General features: G+C 54.5%; 2 protein-coding genes across 2 annotated transcripts; one reads left to right on the top strand and one right to left on the bottom strand.

Moving 5' to 3' along the window:
- Positions 1-3,789: 3,789 nt before the first annotated feature.
- On the top strand, positions 3,790-8,245 carry si:busm1-163l24.3. Its single transcript, XM_007910202.2, has 5 exons — positions 3,790-3,873; positions 4,134-6,687; positions 6,805-6,938; positions 7,186-7,397; positions 7,895-8,245. The coding sequence occupies exons 1-5, from the start codon at positions 3,790-3,792 to the stop codon at positions 7,962-7,964; spliced, it is 3,054 nt and encodes a 1,017-aa protein (XP_007908393.2). The 3' UTR covers positions 7,965-8,245.
- Positions 8,246-9,389: 1,144 nt separating this feature from the next.
- Positions 9,390-19,381, bottom strand: vat1 (vesicle amine transport 1). The gene is made up of 6 exons (XM_007910195.2): positions 18,706-19,381; positions 17,093-17,300; positions 13,934-14,104; positions 13,528-13,617; positions 12,198-12,433; positions 9,390-10,699 (listed from the first exon to the last, which is right to left on the bottom strand). Exons 1-6 carry the CDS (start codon positions 19,048-19,050, stop codon positions 10,613-10,615), a joined length of 1,137 nt encoding a protein of 378 aa, XP_007908386.1. The 5' UTR covers positions 19,051-19,381; the 3' UTR covers positions 9,390-10,612.
- Positions 19,382-20,798: the final 1,417 nt, after the last annotated feature.

A 20,798-nucleotide genomic window follows, 5' to 3' on the forward strand; every position in this document is an offset into this window, starting at 1 on the left:
TCCACGACTGTTTGTGTGGTGACGCTGCCGTGAGCAGTTGGCCGCCGCGTTTCGCCCACAAATATAGTCAATTCACCTTACAGTATATTCTGTGAAGCGCTTTGGGACCACGAGAAGACGGGAAAAGCGCTGTAATCGAAATGCCGGGATCATTGCGATAATTGTGGAAAGCTCTTTAACGGAGGCGCAGTTTGGAGTAATCGTACTCGTGGGATAATAAAGATCGGCAAATGCATTCGCTGGTACAACGGAGTAATTTACGGTATCCGGTCAGCGCACTTTCACATCGAAGCCTTTCACGCGGGCGGCCTACGCTAAGTGGTGTGTGGGGTTGGGGGGTGGGGGGGGGGGGGAGGACAGGGACAGTGGAGAGCTGTGTCGGGTGGGTGCCTGCTCATTGCTTTGAGTACACGGAGGCCATTTTGGGTTTGGGGTTATTTGGTTAAAATGGATGGTATCTCTATCCCCGCCCCCCCCCCACCGCCGCGCACACGTGTATCTGTGGAGTCCCGGAGTGCAGCGGTTAGCGTGCTCGCCTCGCAAGCAAGAGGTCCTGGGTTGAATTCCCAGGCGGAGCGAAACGGGGTGAAGTTTCCTTACTCCGCACGCCTGTTTCCCTCGCGGTCAGTAGGGTCCGGGTGGTTAGTCGATTGGCGCATCACCTTCCGGGGCTAATAATCCCTCCAAAATCAACACATTTCATCACTCAATCCACTGGGGGGGGGGGGGGGGGACACAGTGTCTGTGATTACCAAGCCTCATCCCATCAGGATCCAAGAACAGACCTCCTAAGTTTCCCTTCATTTGGGACTTCCATCTTTAGACCCATATCTCCACAAACCTCTATTTCCAGCCACACCCCCACCCCCCCCACCCCCCAAAAAACACATCATCTCCATCTGCCTATCCATCAGCCCCTCGATCTCCAGGCCATAATCTCCAGACCCCCATCTTCCCAAACCTCTCGATCTCCAACACACCCCCCACTGCTGTTTGGACCCTCAGTGATGGGACATAGTCTCTCTCTCTCTCTCCTCTCCTCTCTCTCTCTCTCACTGATGCTCAGGCATTTGGTCTGATCGCAGAGGCTCGAGTCTGAGGGAGATCTTAGCAGTTTCACTTTCGATCCATCTCCTTCCTGTCTTCATCTTTCTTTCCTCTGCCGCGACCCTGGGAAACGGGACTGGCGTTGGCGGCCCCCGGGCCAGGTAGGGTACGCGCATCGCCCGCCTCAACAGACCTCATCCAAACTTCTCCTGCAACTTCCTGAAAGTGTTTTTTTTGGTGTTGGGGAGGGGGAAGAGGAGGAGAGGAGGGAGGTTGAGCAGCGGGGTAGGGGTTAAGATAAGTACTCCTTTTTTTTTCTTTTTATAAAAAAAAACCAAACGCAACACCAAAAAAAAAACTCCCAATTGAGGAACAAACCCTTTGGTTTCTGTTTCACCACCAGATTTTCTTACAATGGCGATCAGAAAAATAGAGACCACCAACTCCTTGCAACCTCTGGGCAGCAAGAGGAACAACCAGGGTCTCATGTGCCTTTATCCTGTCCCCCACTCCCCTCCCTCAAAGATTTCACCTGATCAAAGAGGTTGCAAACAACCCCCCATTGGTCTCTCTGTGGGTCAGGCCATCTTGAGATAGTCTGAGCATTAATTATATTGTTGAAAATGTCTCGATTTGCCCCCATTTGAACTCAAAGCGAGCGATAGTTGCCCCATTTCCCCCCCTCTCTCTCTCTCTCTCTACAAGGGATATTGCTCTTTCTCTTCCCCCCCTAGAGGATGTTAATAGTCCATCTCTTCCCGCAAACAGTTAGCAATTTCCCTCTTGAATTAGCTGACTGTTATCCTGGGGGTGGGGTTGTGGGCGGGAAGTAAAAGGTGTCTCTCCTCGGAGCTCAACTGGCTCCAAGGTGACATGTTTCGGCAACGGTATGTCGGAATCTTTTCTCGAGCCAGCCCCTTGTGAAATGCTGGGCTCTGTCCAGCGCCTTGGGACGTCCTCCCGGCGTGAAAGGCGCTACGCAAATGTGACCTTGGTGTCGTTGTTGTTGCGGTGGCGGCGATGGTCTCTAGTCTGGTTCCTAAGCCACGGGGTATTCCAGGGCACTGCTGCTAACAGCTCAGCCCGGCTTCACTGGGGAAGAACAGACAGTGCTATCAATGAAAAGTCATGTGGTTTTAGCTGATTAGATTCCAGCAACAACAACAACAACAACAAGATTCCATTGATCGAGCGCCCTTCACGTCGGGAGGACGTCCCAAAGCGCTGGAAGTTGGGTCAGTGCACGCTCTTGGGGTTCCCCCAAGGCTTGGCTCTTGCCAACCTGGGCCTAAATACTTTCCGGAATTGGGTAAGCAGGATGCATTCCTCCAGGGAGGGAGGGAGGGAGGGAGGGAGAGCGCGGGCTTTCCACTCCATCAATCTATCTCGAGAATTTCCGTGTGTAGTTGGGATAACATGGAATTCTCAGTTTGGTTGCGAGACTTTCAAACATGGTGATGGGTTTCCGCACGGCCTCAGACACCCATCAGACTCCACAAAAGCTGCAAGGAACTTCCAACCCCACCCACTGCCCCCCAAAACTCCAGCGGAGGATTTCTTAATTCAGAAAAAGACGCAAAATCGTTGCCTTCTCAACGGGAAAGTTTGAGGTGCCGACCGCACCCATCTCTTTGTCCCCACAGGTCATGATGGAGAGGACGGTGCAGGTGCTGAATTTGCCTGAAGATGTCCCCACGCACATCCTGGAGGACAAGCTCCTGATCCACTTCCTGCGGCCCAAGAACGGAGGGGGCGACATCGCGGAGATCACCTTCCTGGCCGGAACGACAACTGCTCTGATTCGTTTCGAGGAAGCGGAAGGTAATACGGGATCAGGACGGAGCGAGCATTGTCACGGTCTCTGTCCCTCGGATGAGACCTTATTGTGTGTCAGCGCACTCGCCTCTGAATCAGAAGACTGTGAGTTCAAGCCCCCACGTCAGGACTTGGAATCACATAGTCCACCTCACTCCCGCCCCCGCCCTCGCCCTCGCTCACCTCCACTGGCTCCCCATCCCCCAGAGGATCGAATTCAAGATCCTCATCCTCACCTACAAGGCCATTCAGGGCCTCGCTCCCTCCTACCTCTCCGACCTACTATCCCTCTACCTACCTGCCCGTACCCTCCGTTCCTCTGGCTCCGGTCTGCTCCACATCCCCCACCCCAACTGCCCTACCATCGGTGGCCTTCAGCCTCTCAGCCCCGAGGCTCTGGAACTCCATCCCCAGTGCCTTCGCCACTTCCTCCCTTTCCTCCTTCAAGGCCGGTCTCAAGGCCTTTCTCTTTGACAGTGCCTTCACCTCCCCTCTCAACTCTCTGCCCCCTCCTCGCTCCCTCCCTTCCCTCCCCTCACCCTGACCATCTCCCCTCCCGCTCGGGTCCCAACCCAACTGTCCAGCGACTTGGGACGTCCTCCCGATGTGAAAGGCACTATAGAAATGTGATCTTCTTGCTGTTGTTGTTGTTGTATGGCCCTCGGGAAGGGTTGAATCTCCAACGTGGTGCGCGTGAACTCTCGGGTCTGATTCGGAGACTCCGAGACACGGCGGCGGGTCAGTTCGTCCGCTGACCGACCGAGCCATGAGGATGGATTCGCCTCGTCGTTGGTCCTGTGGCGGTCGCTCGCTAATCATCTTGTTGTCGTCGTCGTTTGTTTGTTTGTTTGTTTGTGGTGGTGGTCATCGTCGTCGCCGCCGCGGTGGCCGCCGTTTCGTTACTCAGTGGCCGAGCGGGTTCTGCGGATGCCGAGCCACGTCCTGGCGGTCAACGGCGACCAACATCGGGTGACCGTGGCGGGGGCGGCCGCCCACTTCCAACTGGACCAGGTAAGAAGGCCTTGACCCGCGGTGACCACCACACACCCCCCCCACCCCATCCCCACAACCCCACGCCCACCCCACTCCCTGCGACTCTCGCGCCCCACCCCATCCCACCACCCACGCGTGCGCTTGACGATCCCGCGTTGGCGGCGAGGGATGGGTGGGGCGCGGGGGGTGGTGGGGTAACGCGAACCGATTACTTTATTGATTACTATCGATTACCGATTGTCGACTCACTCCGAATTGAACGGCTTCCCTTTGGTCAGGTGATCCCGAGCGTCATCATGGTGATCGACTACTCCAAGCTCCCGGGAGGAGGAGCGGGAGGAGGAGGAGGAGGAGGAGGAGGGGAAGCCTTGCTGAGACGCCTGAGGGAGGCGCACCCAGACGCCCGCTTCAGCTTCGACCTGACCGCCGGCTGCTGCACCGCCGAGGGAAGCTTCCCGGCCATCCGGCGGCTCGGGGAGGCCGTGGGCCGCGCTCTTGGCGCCGACGCCAACGGCAGCGCGCTTGCGCCGGGCCAACCCGCTCGCGAGCCGGCTGCAAAACCCCAGCCTGATCAGGCCGGAAAGAGAGGAGAGGGGGCCGGCCGACCGCGCCCGCCGGCCGATCGGACCCGGTCCGACTCCGCGTCCTCCCCGGATTTTTCAAACTTTCCAACCGCCGCGAGCCTGAGGCGTGGGGGGGGGAGCGGGTGGAGAAACCTCGAGGGCGTCGACGACGGCGACCCGGTGCTGCTGATGGACACCGAGATTTACCGCTACATCGGCAGGTTCTACCAGCCCAGGTACCGGGCCATCCTGTCGCGGCACCGGGTGGCGGCGGTGGACATGGAGAGCGAGGGGGTGACCAGCTTGTTTTTGCAGCTGGAGGCGGAGGAGGAGGGAGAGAGTCGGGAGGACGAGGCTCTGGCCCGGGCCCACCGGGACCTGTCCGACCTGTACCGCGAGCTCGAGCTCCAGCTCCGCAAGGAGCAGTTCGACAAGAGCGACCTGACCGACGACCCCGAGCTGATGCGGCAGCTGGTCGCCCACCTGGAGGCGCGCTTCCCCCAGATCAACCTGCACCAGGACGCCGGACGCTTGTACCTGGTCGGGAGCCGGGACGACTGCTCGCTGGCCAAGAAAACCGTGCAGGACCTGAGGGAAGAGCTGCTCGGCGGGAAAGGGAGCAGATCCCCGGCCGACCCCTTCGGGCCGAGGCCGGTCGCCTCAGCCCCGAAGGCAGACGCGGTCAAGAAGGACCACAAGCTGGCCGCCAATTTCAGCGCCGGAAGGGCAGGGAGCGTTGACCACTTATCCGCGGGTCAAGGCGCCAAGGCTCACCCGTCAGGCGGGGACCAGCAGCACAAACGGCATCTCAGGAGCTCCGGCGCCGACCCGCTGACCGCGGGTCAATCCGCCAAGGCTCACCCGTCGGGCTCGGACCATCTGCACAAACGGCGCCTCAGGATCTCCAGTGCCGACCCGTCGCCCTACCCGGACCGAGCCGCGGGCGCAAAGGAGTTCGCCCTCTCGTCCAGAGAGATCGAGGCAGACCTGCTGCTCAAGGCGATCGGATCTTCTTCGGGTTTAAACCGGCTCAAGAGTCCCGACAGGGCGGCGGATGACGCCATGTTCACCGGACGCAGTGAGAGCAGAGGAGACAAGTCACTACCCGCCGCGAGAAGCAGCAAGACGACGCACGGACCTGTAAAGCCATACGCATTTGAGACGTCGGCAGGTACACTCATCCAGTTGGAAGACTTGGCTCACAAAGCACCTCCTTTCCACTCAACCGGCACCTCGGAAGCTCAAGCGAGCAGAGCCGGGTTATTGAGAAGAACCAATAGTTTTTCAGGTTTTCTCCACTCCACGCCCAACGCAGGTTCCACCAACGTGTCTTGGGGGGTTTCTGCAATGGCCACCATCACAGAAGAGTTCCCTGTGGACTCAATGGTGTGGGAGTATGTTAAGGACATCCATAGGACTCTGGTTCAGAGAATCAGCATCCAACACGGAGTCAAGATGATCGACATGCCGCTGGGGGAATTAGTGATCGTGAAGCTGACGGGAACGGACAGAACTGGGGTTCAAATGGCCAAAAAGGAGCTGTTGTCTGTTTACATGTCCCTGATTGAGCGTCTGACCCAACAGTACCTTTTGTACTCGGACCTGGGCATCAGCGATTCCACAAAGACGATCCTGGATCAGCACTGGAGTCAACTGCGGAAACACTTCCCAGATGTCAGGTTCATTAGTGGTGAGGTCGGCGTTCACCTCCTTGGTCCGCGGGAGATATGCTCCCAAATAATTGACACTTTCAAGGCCCTACCGAGGGATGTTGCTCTCAGCTCAGCGCCTCGCTTGTCTTCCAAGACAAATGCAAGCTCCTCAGTAGACCCAGAGGAGGCAAATGTAAAGAGTAAGATGAAGCATTCAAAGGGGAAGGAGGACCCTGGGCAAGACTCCCCTCCCTTGGAACAGAGGATGTCACCAAAAGAAATGAAGGATGATGTTGGGCTGGAGAATCAGATGGATGAGAGAAGTCAACAGAAGATGAACAGGCACGCGTCCGAAAAGGCCAAGAAGACCCTGCCCGACAGGTTTCACTTACCCTCTAAAGCGCCGAGGGAAAGCCATTGGTCTGATAAAGAAGGAAGTTCTCACCGGACGGAGCTGGATGCCCGGCAAGACTCAAGGGACCAGGCGCGGGAGGGAGGCAGTGCCCACCAGCGAGACGAAAGCAGCGGGAGGAGGTCTCAAGGAAGGAAGAGCTCAAAAAACAGCCAGGAAAATGTGCCCAGAGGTCCCGCCACAGGCAGCGAGGAGCAAGAGCCAAGTAAGGCAGCCGTTTTTTGTCATAACTGCAGGTTAGAACCTGCTAGGGGTTACCCCGTACAGGACTGTGCTCACCGGCTGTGTGACGACTGTTACCTTGTCAATCCGTCTTGCCCAGTGTGCACTCAGAGTCCCGTTGAAGGCACGATTGTCGGCAACATGTCCTATGGAATTCTCAACAGCGCGTTGGAGGGACATGAACACGAACTAACTTTAAAGATCATCTACAATATCCAGGATGGCACACAACAGGCAAGTGACCCCATGTCATGGTCTAAAAACCCAGGCTCCTCGGTGTGCGCGCGTTTGTGGTCTGTGTGTCCGGAGTTCCCAAGTGACGAGCGAGTTCAGGTCAATAGAAACATTCAAGAGGGAACAACTGGTTAAGCAGCTGGGGGGGGGGGGGAAATATTAAGGAATATGGGGACAGAGGCGGATAATGGGATTAAAACGATCATCATAATCCTCGCCATTACTGAGCTCCTCCTGTTTCTTATAGAGATGTGATCCAAACCCAGGGCGGCCATACAGAGGTGGGTGCTTTGAAGCCTTCCTGCCGAACAACAAGCAGGGGAGAAAAGTTCTGCAGCTGCTGACGAAGGCCTTCTACAAGGGGTTCATTTTCAAAATCATCTCCCTGCCCTCCGGGGAGGAGAAGGTCACGTGGAACAACATTCCGCACAAGACGAGTATCACGGGCGGCAAAATCCGGTATGTGCATTGCATCCCTTAGCCTCGTTCGCGCTGCTCGGTGTTTCAGACTGGGAACTAGAAGCTGCAGACAGTGCGCGTGTTTGTAGCCACGTACAGCCCTGACATGTTACCTGCCTGCAGCGATGATCAGGACACCGGGAGAACTCCCTTTTCCCAGTAGCTTTGCGGGATATTTTAACATCCACAAGAAGGGTCACAGGCGGTTTGTAACATAATAATCCTTGCATTTGATATAGCGCCATATCGCGTCTTCCAGACATCTCAAAACGCTTCAATTTAACGGCTCCTCTGAAGGACGGCGCCTCTGGCAATGCGGCGTTTCCCCCCACCCCACCTCCCTCCCTCCCAGCGCCGCGCTGGAGTGTCAGCCGGTGACTGAGAGCTTGAATCCGTGACTTTCTGACCCAGAGGCGAGAGACCGACTGAGCTGAGGCTGATCTTTTTGAGGGTTAATTGTCACGTCTTTCATTTTAATGAAAAATTATCCCTTGCAGGGACGGCTATCCTGACTCCGGTTACCTCTGTACCGCACTGGCAGCTCTGCAGAGTCACGGGCTTGAATGATGGACCCTCGGGCTAGAGGGCGGAGCGGTCCGATTCCCTGCTGCATTCCTCATCGTATCTCTTTTTTTCCCCGAGAGCCTTTTTTTTGGTAACTATCAGGTGATTCCATGACACTTTGGAAGGTGAAGCGTGAACCACGGCCCCGAACTCCACGTGGAGAGAGAGGGAGAGGGAGAGATCGTGAGAAGATGGGAGCCAGTGGAGGCCTGTGCCGGTTATGTGTGTAAATTGATCATTTACTAATATCAGATTGCTAAATAAAATTAGGATTGTTGACAAAATGGTACATTACCTTCTTACATTTATTTCAATGTTGAGGGGGTGGGGGGTGAGATAATGTATCAGCTAATCAGAGAGGACCCCCTTGCCACACAGGTCAGGTAAAATCCCTTGATATAAGCCTTGTGGTGAATGAAAGATCGGGGCAGCCAAGTTACGTGTACGTTTGTAGGACTGGAAGTCGCATAAAGCCACAGAAAACGAACCCGCTCGATTTGGTGCTCACAGCGGAGGGGTGGGGTGGGGGGGGTGGGGGGGGGGGAGTGAGAGATAGACACTTACCCAGTGATTCGAGCACGCACTTTATAATCTGCGTTTTATTAATCAGTCAAACACGTAAGGCATACGGTAACACCTGCAGAACAGCAGCGTAACGTTAACACTTCATCGCAGAATCCATTGTAAACAGCGAACTGTAGTTATCGACAGTAATACACACGTAAGACCAAAGCTGCCGCTTAATAATGACCTCGGACTGAGGAGCGGACGGACGGAGAGAGCTGAGTCGTGGTTTTGTACGTGATCTCTCGCAGGATCACTTCTTCCCTGGAATATCCCAATTCAGGCCCTTTAAGTGTAAACTGTTGTCTGGGTCTGAGACCACACCGCAGCTCTGGTGAGATCGGTCGGTACCCAAGCCAGGTGGTTGCCCGAGGCAGGGAAAACTATTGTAAAGCAGCTGGATTCTTCGGTCCTTTTTTTTTTCACAAAGTTGTATTGGCACAAAAAACTCACAGCAACCGAAGCGTTACAGAATAAGGCAGTGTGGGGCACGAGACATTCCCTCCGGACGGATGGATTAAACAAGATTCCAGTCTCCTTCCGCCTGCCCACCTCGTTCGGCCGGCGAAAGCAAATGCAGCAGATATTCAGTTTATGAATCGCCAATTCCCACTCAGGGAATAACAACATTACATGGATTGTGTTAACTGGAGCCCACCTTAATACACTGGCAATGATCTGCCCCCCCAACACCACAAAAATACACAACCTTCCATTTTAACACAGCACCAAGAACGTCAAAACATCACAAAACACTTCATGGGGAGTGGCTGTAAAGTGTGTTTGTGGGCTTAACACAGCAGACGATTTGCGCACAGCAACGTCCCAAAACAGCCGTGAAACGAGTGAGCAATTTTCTGTGGAGGATTGTTGGCCGGGACACTGGGAGAGAGCGAGAGAGGGGGGGAGGGGGGACACTCCCTGCTCTTTGCGTGTAGCGCCACAGGATTTTTACTTGAAAGGGCAAAATGGGACCTGGGGGCGGCGAAGCCTCTCATCCAAAGGATGGCACTCTCTCACAGAGTAGCTCTATTTCCCCCCAACCCCAGCACTGTACTGGAGCGTCAGCCTAGCCCGAGAGTTCAAAGTCCTAATGTGGGGCTTGAACCCACAATCTTGAGACACTGAGGCGAGAGCGTGACCGACTGAGCCAGGCCGACACCAGCCCTTTTAGTAAAGTCCGGATATTTCCTTCCCTTTGGTGAAAATGACCGAGCGATCATTCAATGAAGGCGTTACTAACGAGGCCTCTTAATATGCACGATTGGAGTATGGCACTAAAAAACGGGGTTACTCTAACCTAAAAGACTAAATTAGTCCTGAAAGGAGATTATGGGACATCAACGATCTAACCCCACCTCACAGTAACATGGGAAAAGGCACAGGGAACTTTAGTTACAAACTGGAATGAAGACTTCTAAGACGAGGAGAGTAATTCTCAGAATGAACCCCAGCGCACGGGGTAGAATTGAGGAGGAAGTACTTTCAGCTCAATGCCATTGTTTTGTATGTGTGAGACAGAGGGGAGCATCTATAAGCGAGGGACCACGTTTTATACCATCCCATAGTTAAGGTAGAAGCACTGAATGCGACCACACAAGTCGGGGTCCTTTTAGGGAGCCGGGCAGAATTTTGAAGCCTTAGAGCGCTTTAGTTACTGAACAGTGTTAGAGCAAGCACATCGCTTTATCAGTGGGTAATAGTGGTTTAGTGGAGGACAGCTTAGCGTTATAGCACACTGGTCCTCGCCATCGTTCCTGTTACACGTCAACACAGTTACGACGTGGGGGGTGGGGGGGGGGTGGGGAGGGAGAGGAGAGGGTTTAATATAGAAGCTTACTGCAGGTTAATGTTGGTAGAAAGGTGATCACCGGGGGTGGGAATCCTTCGGAAAGGGCAGTAAATTGGGTTCCGTCCCGTAAACGGCACTAAGGTGTAGCCAGACCCTCAAGTCAGCCCCTGATCCCAAAAGAAAGGCAGCGTTAAAGGCAATTCACAATGTTAAATCCTGTCAGGGGAAGGGATGTGTGTGTGGGTGGGTGGGTGGGTGCGGGGAGGGGGGAGGATGGGGAGGGAATACTCGGATTCTACTCTTCACTTTTCTTTGCCTCTGGGACCAGGATGACTTTGCCGATGTTCTTCCGTTCCTGCATTTGCCTCATGGCATCACCGACCTGAAACAGGGGGAGGGGAGAGAAACAGCCAGTGAGAACGAGAGGGAGAGCGCGAGCGAGCGAGCGAGCGGGTAGAGCTCACAGCACCATCAAAACATCCCGAGTGCATCTCTGCAATTGCCCCGCAGCCAACCAGTTATGCTTAAGAGTATCTAAATCGCACCGAGAGCTCCATGCATCCCATCTACACATGGAAATGCCAGAGAATGTCGGAGGTTGGCAGGACCCAAGGCTTGGGGACCCCAGAGTGTGTGTTGGGGTCCCTAGAAAATCCTCCCGCTCGGCCCCTGTCCGGCAAGCTTTCCCGCAGGGCTAACAGGAACTGAGCGGGAGGATTGTCAACCAGGGGAGGCCCTTCAAGCAGTAATGAGAGGTGACCACATGATGTCGCTCTAAACTGTCTGGGGACTAACCCGCGAGCCATTGGTTTATTGCCCTGTGGGCCTTTTGTTGTGATTTACAAATTGGACGTTAGAATACATCAGAATATACAGCGCAGAAACAGGCCATTCGGCCCAACTGGTCTATGCGGGTGTTTATACTCCACATGCGACTCCTCCTGCACCCCCTCAACTAAGCCTTCAAGCAGAACCTTCTATTCCTTTCTCCCTCATGTACATGACGATTGAGACGTCTAGAAGACGCGAAAAGCGCTATATCAAACGCAAGGATTATTATTATTATTATTATTATTATTATTATTATTATCATATAGCTTTCCCTTAAATTTGTGCTATTTGGCCTCAACAACTCCTTGCGGTACCATGTTCCACAGTCCCACTTCTCTCTGTGTGAAGAAATTTCTTCTAACTTCCCTATTTGATCTATTAATGACTATTTTATGTTGATGGCCCCTGGTTTTGGTTTCCTTCACCAGAGGAAACATCTTCCCTGTGTCGATCCTATCAAAACCTTTCAATATTTTAAAGACCTCTACCAGGTCACCCCTTACCCTCCGCTCTCTTTTCGAGAGAAAACTTTGCAGCAATAGCTGACAACGCAGTCCTGAGGTAGGAAGGAACAGGCAAATGTGCAGATTGAACAAAAAAAANCACAGCTGTCACAACAGGTCAAAGTGCTTCTGAGTCATTGACGTGTAGTGACTGGCTGTCAGACTGAGAACAGAGTTTCTCTGCTGGCGTCCTGGCCGACAATTCTCCCAGAGAGAGAGAGAAAACGAGAAAAAAAAACTTCACTTCACGGCTGTTTAGAGGGACGTCGCCTTGTGCAAATTGGCCGCCGCGCCTACCTACAAATACACTGTCACTATTCTTTACAGTAAAATCCTGTGAAGCGCTTTGAGGCCTTCCTCCCACCCCTTGAGGTGAAAGGGAGTGAGTGAAACAAGGTGTGGAGTCAAATTCAGGCTAGACTTTAGCTGTGCGCTGACTGGCACCTTTTTGGGGCCTCGGACATGGGTGGGGGGAGGAGGGAGAGGAGGGGGCAGCTTTGGCCAAACTCTGGCCCCCTCCCTGCGGGATGGCACAAAGACCCTGACCTGCTCGAATGACCACACGGAGTCCACTCGGGGCTTGATCTTGCCGTCCTTGTACAGAGCGAGCAGCTTGACCACCACCTTGGAGATCTGCTCGGCCTCCAGGTAGCCCAAGTGGTAGCCACACACGGCCTTGTTGGACTGCAGCAGCTGCAGGGAGTTGATGGAGAACTTGTTCCACCAGGTCCTGGCCAGAGCCATGAGGTTCCTCTTCTGCCCGGCCAACAGTGTAGACGCTCCTAGGACAAGGGTGAACCCAGAGCCAACAGAGTCAGAAACAGACGACAGACAGACAGAGAAAAAGAAAGACGAGAGAGAGAGAGAGAGAGAGACAGAAACAAAACCAAGTGAGAGATCTTGGTGATTTATTAGTGACTGGTTAACCAGAGGCCATCATTGTGACTGAAACAGTCGCATTTCATCGCGTTGATAATTTTATCACATAATCGGTCCGTGAAAGGTCGCAGATGGGGGTGCGGCGGAGGGGGTGGGGTGGGGGGTAGGGGCAGAGAGTTCCGCCGGTCGGTAACGGAAGGGCTAGGCCACTTGCCTCCATCTTGAGCTGAACGCAAGTCACATCCCAGCTCCTCGAGGCAGGACATACTCGGAATACCATTCCAGGTTTTCCCACCAGCTCTGTCCCCAGTCTGGCCTCATTACAAACACTTGCCGCACTGTACAATGCTGATGATTTATGGTTCTGGCATGAACTTGTTGGCCTGGTTTTCAGGTCCAGTGACCTCCCTCTCGCTCCCGCTCCCCCACCCCGGCCGGCCGGCACACAGGCTCTTTCCTGTCCATCTCTCCCCGCCCCCACTCCCCTCCCAACCCCGTTAGCAGAGCTCCGAGTCTCGGCCTCGGGCCACTCCCAAGCCGGGAATGTTCCGTCAAACACCATCTGGAGATAAAAAGCTTGACCCCAGTCCCCAGGGAGACGTCGAGAGGGAAACAGACCCGGCTCAGAGACTTCCACACAGGAAAACCCTCCTCAGCGCTAGGCAGAGTTCAGCCATATTTGGCTCTCACTGCAGTAGAGTTCCATTACAAGGCGCCCCTCCATCTCCTCACCGCCCTCCCCCCCTCCAACCCCCACGTCACTGGGTCACTGATTATGGCAGCCCCCAATCCCCCAGCCCCAGCCCCCACCCACCCCACCCATGAACCCGCGTTTGGATTCAGAGCGCTACAAAACGGGCCGATTGCCACGCGATCAGGTGGCCGAGCTCACTTCCTGCTCTCGCAAACACCCAGGAAGTGACGCCGATCGTGACCGGGATGACCCAGAGGTCGGCCGTTTCGAAACGCCCGGCGTGCGTGTGTGAGTGCGACTTACCAAACGTGATGATCTTCCCCATGGGCTTCAGCAAGTGAAACCCTTTCGCCGTGTCCGCTCCACCCAGCGGGTCGAGTACGATGTCAACGCCTGTCCCCGGGGGTGGGTGGGGGGGGTGCGGAGTGTGGGGTGGGGGAGAAAGAGAGAGAGAGATTATTCGTTGGGTCAGCCGGGTGTCTGACACGAGGAAACCCATCACCGTTGCCTAAGAGTCTCCAAACCAGGTTGTGGATTGAGGGAGACTGTGGGTGCCAACCTCACTGTCGTATCAGTAGATTGTGGGGGGTGGGGTGGAGGGGAGGGTGAAGGGTGCGGAGCATGAGGAGCAGCGGGGGTGGGCGTGGGGGTCGGAGGGACGAGAACAGGCCCCGGCGCAGATAGACACGTATCGCCAGTTCCTTCCTACCTTTGGGCGAGATCTTGCGAACTTCCTCCACGTAGTCTAAGGTGCGGTAGTCGATGGGGTGGCTGACTCCGTTCTCCTTGATGGTCTCGTGTTTGGAGGCGGAGGAGGTGCCGAACACAGTGACGTCCTTCACCAGCTTACACAGCTGGGTGGCCGCGATGCCCACCCCACCTGCGGGCACAACGCCAACCCCAAAGGTTAATCTCACCCCCGGCATCTCAACAACAACACATGACATGTACACACAGAGCCTGCCTTCCGCGTCGGGAGGCCGTCCCAAGGCGCTGGGCGCTCCGGGATCTGCACCCGAGCTGGTGGTTGGGATCAGGAGTGGGGGGGAGAGGGTAGGGGGTGAGAGGGTAACCAAAGGCACGGTCGAAGTGGGGGGAGTGGGAGGAGGGGGAGCAGAGTGGCATCAATTATAAAATAAATCAATCAATCCTCGCATTTGATACTGTGTCGCACACAGTCATATATTCCACCTGTAACTCATACTACTTGTGTTGCTCTCCCTTCCCCCCACCCATCCCCCCCCCACCCCCACCCCCTCCACCCTCCAAAACCAGCCACAAACCCATGACCTTGAACCAGCGTCCGTGCTGTGGGGAAAACTCAAGATAAATCTCCTCGCGTGGCTCCCGGCCAGGCTGAGCCGAGCTGAGCTCCGTCTCGTGACCCACCGCACAATCCCTGGAACAGACCTTCCTTCACCTTACGTCCTGTCCAAGTCCGTACAAACAGTTGGAAGCGATTGGTAAAAGCTTCGCTCTGCGCTGGCGCACACCTCGTTCGGCCTGGGCGTTGGCCCGCCGAGACGCACGGTCGCTACGCTTCACGGTGCATTCCTGCGCAGCGCTCGGAGACGTCTCGACGACGCGTGGCTTTTATTTTATTTATTCAGGGGGTCGGGCGGAGCTCCGCAGGGATCCCCGCCGAGCGTGGAGGAGGTCTAGTGACCGGTTCGGTGGGCGCTGCGCAACTCAGCCAACGTTGGGGTACGCGGGGTGGGGGTGTGTGTGTGTGTTGTGTGTGTGTGTACGTATTCACGTGTGTGAGACACACACACACACACACACATGCGGACAATTCACCGAACACACCAAGTTAAACGTACAGAATTTCCCGTGCGTTGTTGTTGTTGCAATTGAATTGAAGTCAGTTTTCACAGTGATTTCCTCTCCAACCCCCAACCCCACCCTCTCCCCCTTCCCCTTCTCTCAACCACACACACACACACACAAAACCACACAGGAACAGCTTCTTAACAGTAGAATCGAATGCAAACAGGATTAGCACTGGAATGAACCGAATTCCTGAGCAACAGGTTTCCAGGGGAAAAGTCCAGTCCCACCCACAAAAAAAACACCCCCTCTCTTTCTGTGGCAACGAGAATCCCAATAACCTGCTGTCCCGGGGCAGGGGGTGTGGATTCCCCGGCTCAATCTCTCGTCCTCTCGCCTCCCGGACAGATTCAAGTCCCCCGTTGAGACCTCGAGCTCACGGTTTGGGCCGAGACCTTAAAAAAAAAACGAGCTACACGTCTGCGACCTGTCCGGGGGAGTGTTAAAGATCTCCCCTTGCGCTGTCGGAGAAGAGAAGGGAGTTTCTCTCTCTCTCTCTCTCTCTCCCCGGTGTCCTGGCTGACACCCACCACCCCCAGCCCCCACCCCAACCCCAAGATAAAATCACTCACACCCGCACTCACACACACACACACGCACACACATGCACACTCGCTCCAGGACACACACACACACACACACACACACACCCACGTAGACACACACACACTCGCTCCAGGACTCACTCACACACACGCGCGCACGCGCACACATACACACACACACACACACATGCACGCTCGCTCCAGGACTCGCTCGCACACACGCGCGCGCACACGCAAGCACGCGCACGCAGACTTCAGGGCCGGAGAAAGAGCCTTGGTGCTGTATAACGTAACAAAGCATCACATTCTCCTGCCCACGTCGCTCGCTCTTAACACGCGAGGAACGTCTTGTATGGAGAGAACTGCCCAACCCAACCGCAAGCGATCCCCAGGGGTTGGATGCAACCAACTTGTATTTAGTTGGTCGCATCCCCAGGGAAACAGACAAGACGACGGAAGCAGAAGGCGTAGATTCTCTCAGGAACAAACGAGACAGATTCCTGTTAGGAAATAATATCTGGGGGAATGCAGTGTATGGTTTGGCGAATACCGGCAGCCAATTGGGCACAGAAGTGTCCCACAAACAGTCATGGATTGAAATTATTATTATTTTTTGGGGGGGAGGAGGGATAATCCACTAACAACCCTACTAACTGCTGGGTAAACAGAGGCGTGTGTGTGTGTGCGTGTGGGGAGTAAGGAAACTTGCCCGATGTTTCGCCCTGACCTGACCCTCCCGGGAATCGAACCCAGGTCCTCTCGCTTGCGAGGCGAGCTCTCTAACCACTGACTCCGCAACGTTCTCCCCCTTTTTTTTGGCGGCAGCGATCTTGAACGACAGCTCTGGGGTTAGGTTAGTTGAGTAACTCGGGACGACACAACTCAACCCTATCAGCGGTGAAAGTGTTTCCGGTTTGCCTGCAACGGGAGGAAATGGCGCGTTCTGGCACTTGGCCCATCCATTTTCCTGTATAACATACAAACGGGAAAAACACACACACACAGACAAGGGTGGGGGGGTGTTTCCCTCTCCCGAGGACTAGAAGTCGTTCGACACCCACTTCAGTCACCCTCCCACCACCAATTAATGTGCAGGAGACATACTTACCTTCCACCCTCCCTGCCCTCCACCCCTCCTGATCCTGATCCCGATCCCAACCCCCAGCTCGGGTGCAAACCCCCTCATTGCCCAGATCCTTGGGGGACTTCCTCCCGACGTGAAAAGCCCCGTGTAAATGTAAATGTGCTGTTATCGCTGTTGTGGGGCTAAGACGGGTAATGGAGGTTGAGGTACAGACCGGCCACGATCTTTAGAACGGGCTCGAGGGGCTGAATGGCCTCCTCCTGTTCCTATGTTTGTTGTGGAACAGGGATATGAGCAGGAGAGGGGGAAGAATCCCATTCCCTCCCACGGCCGGCCGGTCCGACTTGGATATAGGTGTGGTCTCAGCCGGGAATAGCCGGGAATAGCCGGGAGCGAGTGAGTGACTTACCGGCTGCCATGTGCACCAGCACACTCTGCCCTGGCTGCAGATTGCCGAAATCGTAGATCATCATGTAGGCGGTGACGTAATTGACCAGGATGGCTGCCGCCTCCTCAAAACCCATCCCGTCCGGCATCAGGAAGGCGTTGTCGGCCGGAATCACCGCCAGCTCCGCCCACAGCCCTCCCCGATTCAGCATAAACACCTTGTCCCCCACCTGAGAGCGAGAGCGAGAGAGAGAGAGAGACGCAACTCTTTACTATCAACGCACTGTATTTGGGTCAAGTTTACAATGTTTCTTACTTAAGAGATAATAATAATAACTCTCGCATTTGATACGGCGCCTCAACACGTCTCCGCGACGTCTCAAAGCGCTGCTGACGATATACCGGAAATGTGTTGGCTGCTCTTCAGCGCGCGGTGCTGCGATCTCATTCTTCTCTCCCCACCCCAACCCCCAAAAAAACCCCACACACCCTTTAATATACTGTAAAGTGTAGTGACTGTGCATTTTGTGGGAGAAACGCGGCAGCCGATTGCGCACAGCGACGGCCGACCCCGCAAACGGCCATGGATGGAGTGACCGGATTATCAGTCCCGTTTTTTTTTAAAAGAAGGGATTATCGCCCTCGGAAAAAGCGATCGGGCCATTCGAACAACAACCGGGTGCCTACTGACTGCTGGGTGACCGGAGGCGTGTAGAGGTTTCGCCCCGACCCGCCCGGGTGAATCGAGACCCGGGTCCTCTGGCGTGCGAGGCGAGAGCTCTCGGCGTCACGCAAGAGGAAGCGCGGGCGGGGGCGGGGGGGGCGGGCGAGGACGACATCTTTTGTGGTCAATAACTAAGATAGGAGCGGGTGGATGGGGGCGACCGATCGAGTAACGGCTGAATGCTCTCCACGCCCTGGGGTTTGTCACAAAGCAACCGTCTCCGTGATGATCCACGACACAACATATCACAGATAGCTGGTAGTACAGATCCATTTAAATTGATGCAAAGGGGGAGGGAGAGGGAGAGGGAGAGAGAAGTTCCCCCCCCCCCCAATTCCTAAAACCCACATTGATTTATTTTTTGTTCTTGCGGGAGGGTGGAGGTTAATCGAGTTCCTTGCTCTCGCGCATGTGCAGTCACTCGCAGCGTCTTCTTGTCTTGCTGCTCAAGACTTGGGCTGCGGCTTTGCAACGTTGCTATTTAAAGGGTGTGTGTTTTTTTTTTTGGGGGGGGTGGGGTGGGGTGGGGTGGGGAGAGAAGAATGAGATCGCAGCACCGCGCGCTAAAGAGCAGCCAACACATTTCCGGTATAAGCGCTATATCAAATGCAAGGATTATTATTATTATTATTATTATCCTCAGCAGCGCTTTGAGACGTCTCGAGGACGCGATAAGGCGCTGTGCGATAACAATGTGATTCTTACGTTTGATGTATCTTCAAGACTTCTCAAAGCGCTTCACGGAATACACTGTAAAGTGAATTGACTCGATATATTCTTTGTGTGTGTGTGTGTGTGTGTGTGTGTGTGTGTGTGTGTGTGTGTGTGTGGTGGGGGGTGAAAGATTAAATGCAAGGATTATTATTATTTATCAACAGATTAATCAATCACTCAGTGTGCAGGTGACTTACCTTCTTATCCTTCACGTCTTCCCCAATGGCTTCTACAACCCCAGAGGCTTCCATCCCTGGCACCAGAGGTGGAGATGAAGACATTCTGTCATAGATCCCCTGTCTCGCCATCAGGTCAGCAAAATTCAAGCCACCAGCCTTGACTCTGACCAAGATCTCACCAGCTTTAGGGATGGGGACGCCCTTCTTCATCTCCACACTCAGTTTGTCATAGCCCCCAAAGCCAGACAGCACAATGGCTTTGTAGGAAGAAGGTTCCTCTTGTTCCTGAACCGTTTCTTGTGTCTTCTGAGGTTCCTTGCTTTCTTTTGCCTGTTGAGACTCCTTGCTTTCTTCTGCAGACATCTCTCTCTCTCTCTCTCTCTCGCTCCTTTCTCCCTGTCCTTTCTTCCTCTTTCTTATTATCCTCTCCTTTTTTTTTATTTGGCACAACACTCACAGAACACGCAGACAGAGGTCCAAAATAGACAGCCCAGGCAGAGGAGAAGAAGTTGGGTGCAAATTTCTTGGGGCAATGCTCTCTCTGAGCGTGTGTGTGTGTGTCTGCGTACGTGTATGTGTGTTTCTCTCTCTCTCTCTCTCTCCCCCTATCGAAATTGGTCCAATTTCTCAATTGAAATCAACAAGACCAAAGCCAAGCTTAAGGCTGGGAACCTCCCAGATCTCTTGGCTTCTCTGAAAACATGGAACCAGGAGCTCCTATTCTTTCTTTCCGGCGAACACCCGATTCACTCCAACCCGACTCAACTCGGCCGCTCTCATTTGGGATTTATTCCGCCATCCGGGCCAAGCGACGGAGCGGACAGGAGGAGAAAGCGTTTTCTCCGACGGCGGAGGGTTTGCACGTTTCAAGGAACCGATCGCTGTTTCGCCCCCACACACAGAAGTTGCTCACTTCAGTTATTCGCTCGGCCGCGGTATTCCGTGGGCGCAGCGGGAGGGCGGCGGCCGATTGCGCGCAGAGACAGCGGCGGCCCGCGAAACGGCCGTGGGTCGAGCGACCGATATTTTTCTTAAAGGTTGGCTGATTCCCAACCCGAACGAGCATGGCGTCCCGGTAGCCTCGGGGGTTAGAGTACTCGCCTCGCAAGCGAGAGGACCTGGGTTCGATTTCCGGGCGGGTCGGGTCGGGTCAGGGCGAAATGTTGGGCAAGTTTCCTTACTCCACGCACACACACGCACGCACACACACACACGCGCGCACACACGCGCACACGCACACGCGCGTGTGCCTCTGTCTACCCAGCCTTGTTGTTCGTCGATTGGCAGATCGCTTTTCAATGGGTAAGGAATAATCCCTTCAAAAAAAAATTAATAATTCGGCGACTCAATCCGCGACTGTTTTGTGTGTGGGGTGGGGTGGGGGAGGGAGGAGGGTGGGGGGGGGACGGCGCTGCGCGCAATCGGCCGCCGCGTTTCGCCCGCAAAACATACATACAGTCAATTGGCTTTGCAGCGTATCCCGTGAAGCGCTTTGAGACGTCTCGAAGGCGTGATAAGGCGCTGTGTCAAAGGCCAGGAATATTATTATTATATTATTATTATTATTATTATTATTACATAAATCAGTGCTTTGCTGGATTGAGCCTGAGATATTATCCTTGTGTATCAGCACCACCCAGTGTAGAGACGGAGCGATGGTCTGGAACTCGGTTACGCTGGGTCCGTAATGTTAATATTAAACATCTTCGAGACCACGGCCACAGAAGGACGCCCTCTTGCACACAAGTGTGGAAATGACAACCTCTCACCTCTCGTTTCTTTCATCCCAAAGCTCCACGACTCCGAAACAGACCTCAGCTGTGAGCTGAGACAGTGGGTGTCAACAGGGAACGTCAAGGGGCTTCGTCTCACCCCCCCACCACCCCCTCTCGCCCCCCCCCCCACACACACACACATATACAGTCCTCACAATCGCACACCGCATATATACATATACGTACTCACACATACGCACACGCATATACCGTCCTCACAATCACACACCACATATATACATATACGCACTCACATTCATACACACACGCACACGCATATACGTATACACACACACACTCACACGCATATACAGTCCTCACAATCACACACCGCAT

Source organism: Callorhinchus milii, unplaced genomic scaffold (genome assembly GCF_018977255.1).
Source record: "Callorhinchus milii isolate IMCB2004 unplaced genomic scaffold, IMCB_Cmil_1.0 Scaffold23, whole genome shotgun sequence".
In the NCBI taxonomy this organism is placed as follows: Eukaryota; Metazoa; Chordata; class Chondrichthyes; order Chimaeriformes; family Callorhinchidae; genus Callorhinchus; species Callorhinchus milii.

Excerpts from the sequence above, each read along its gene's own strand:
- vat1 (XM_007910195.2), bottom strand. The coding sequence starts at position 19,050 with ATGTCTGCAGAAGAAAGCAAGGAGTCTCAACAGGCAAAAGAAAGCAAG. Across the intron at positions 13,618-13,933 it reads TCGCAAGATCTCGCCCAAAG|GCGTTGACATCGTACTCGAC; the intron begins GTAGGAAGGAAC and ends CCCCGGGGACAG. Across the intron at positions 12,434-13,527 it reads GGGGAAGATCATCACGTTTG|GAGCGTCTACACTGTTGGCC; the intron begins GTAAGTCGCACT and ends CCCTTGTCCTAG.
- si:busm1-163l24.3 (XM_007910202.2), top strand. The coding sequence starts at position 3,790 with ATGCCGAGCCACGTCCTGGCGGTCAACGGCGACCAACATCGGGTGACC. Across the intron at positions 3,874-4,133 it reads CCCACTTCCAACTGGACCAG|GTGATCCCGAGCGTCATCAT; the intron begins GTAAGAAGGCCT and ends CCCTTTGGTCAG. Across the intron at positions 6,688-6,804 it reads CAGCGAGGAGCAAGAGCCAA|TGTGCACTCAGAGTCCCGTT; the intron begins GTAAGGCAGCCG and ends CGTCTTGCCCAG.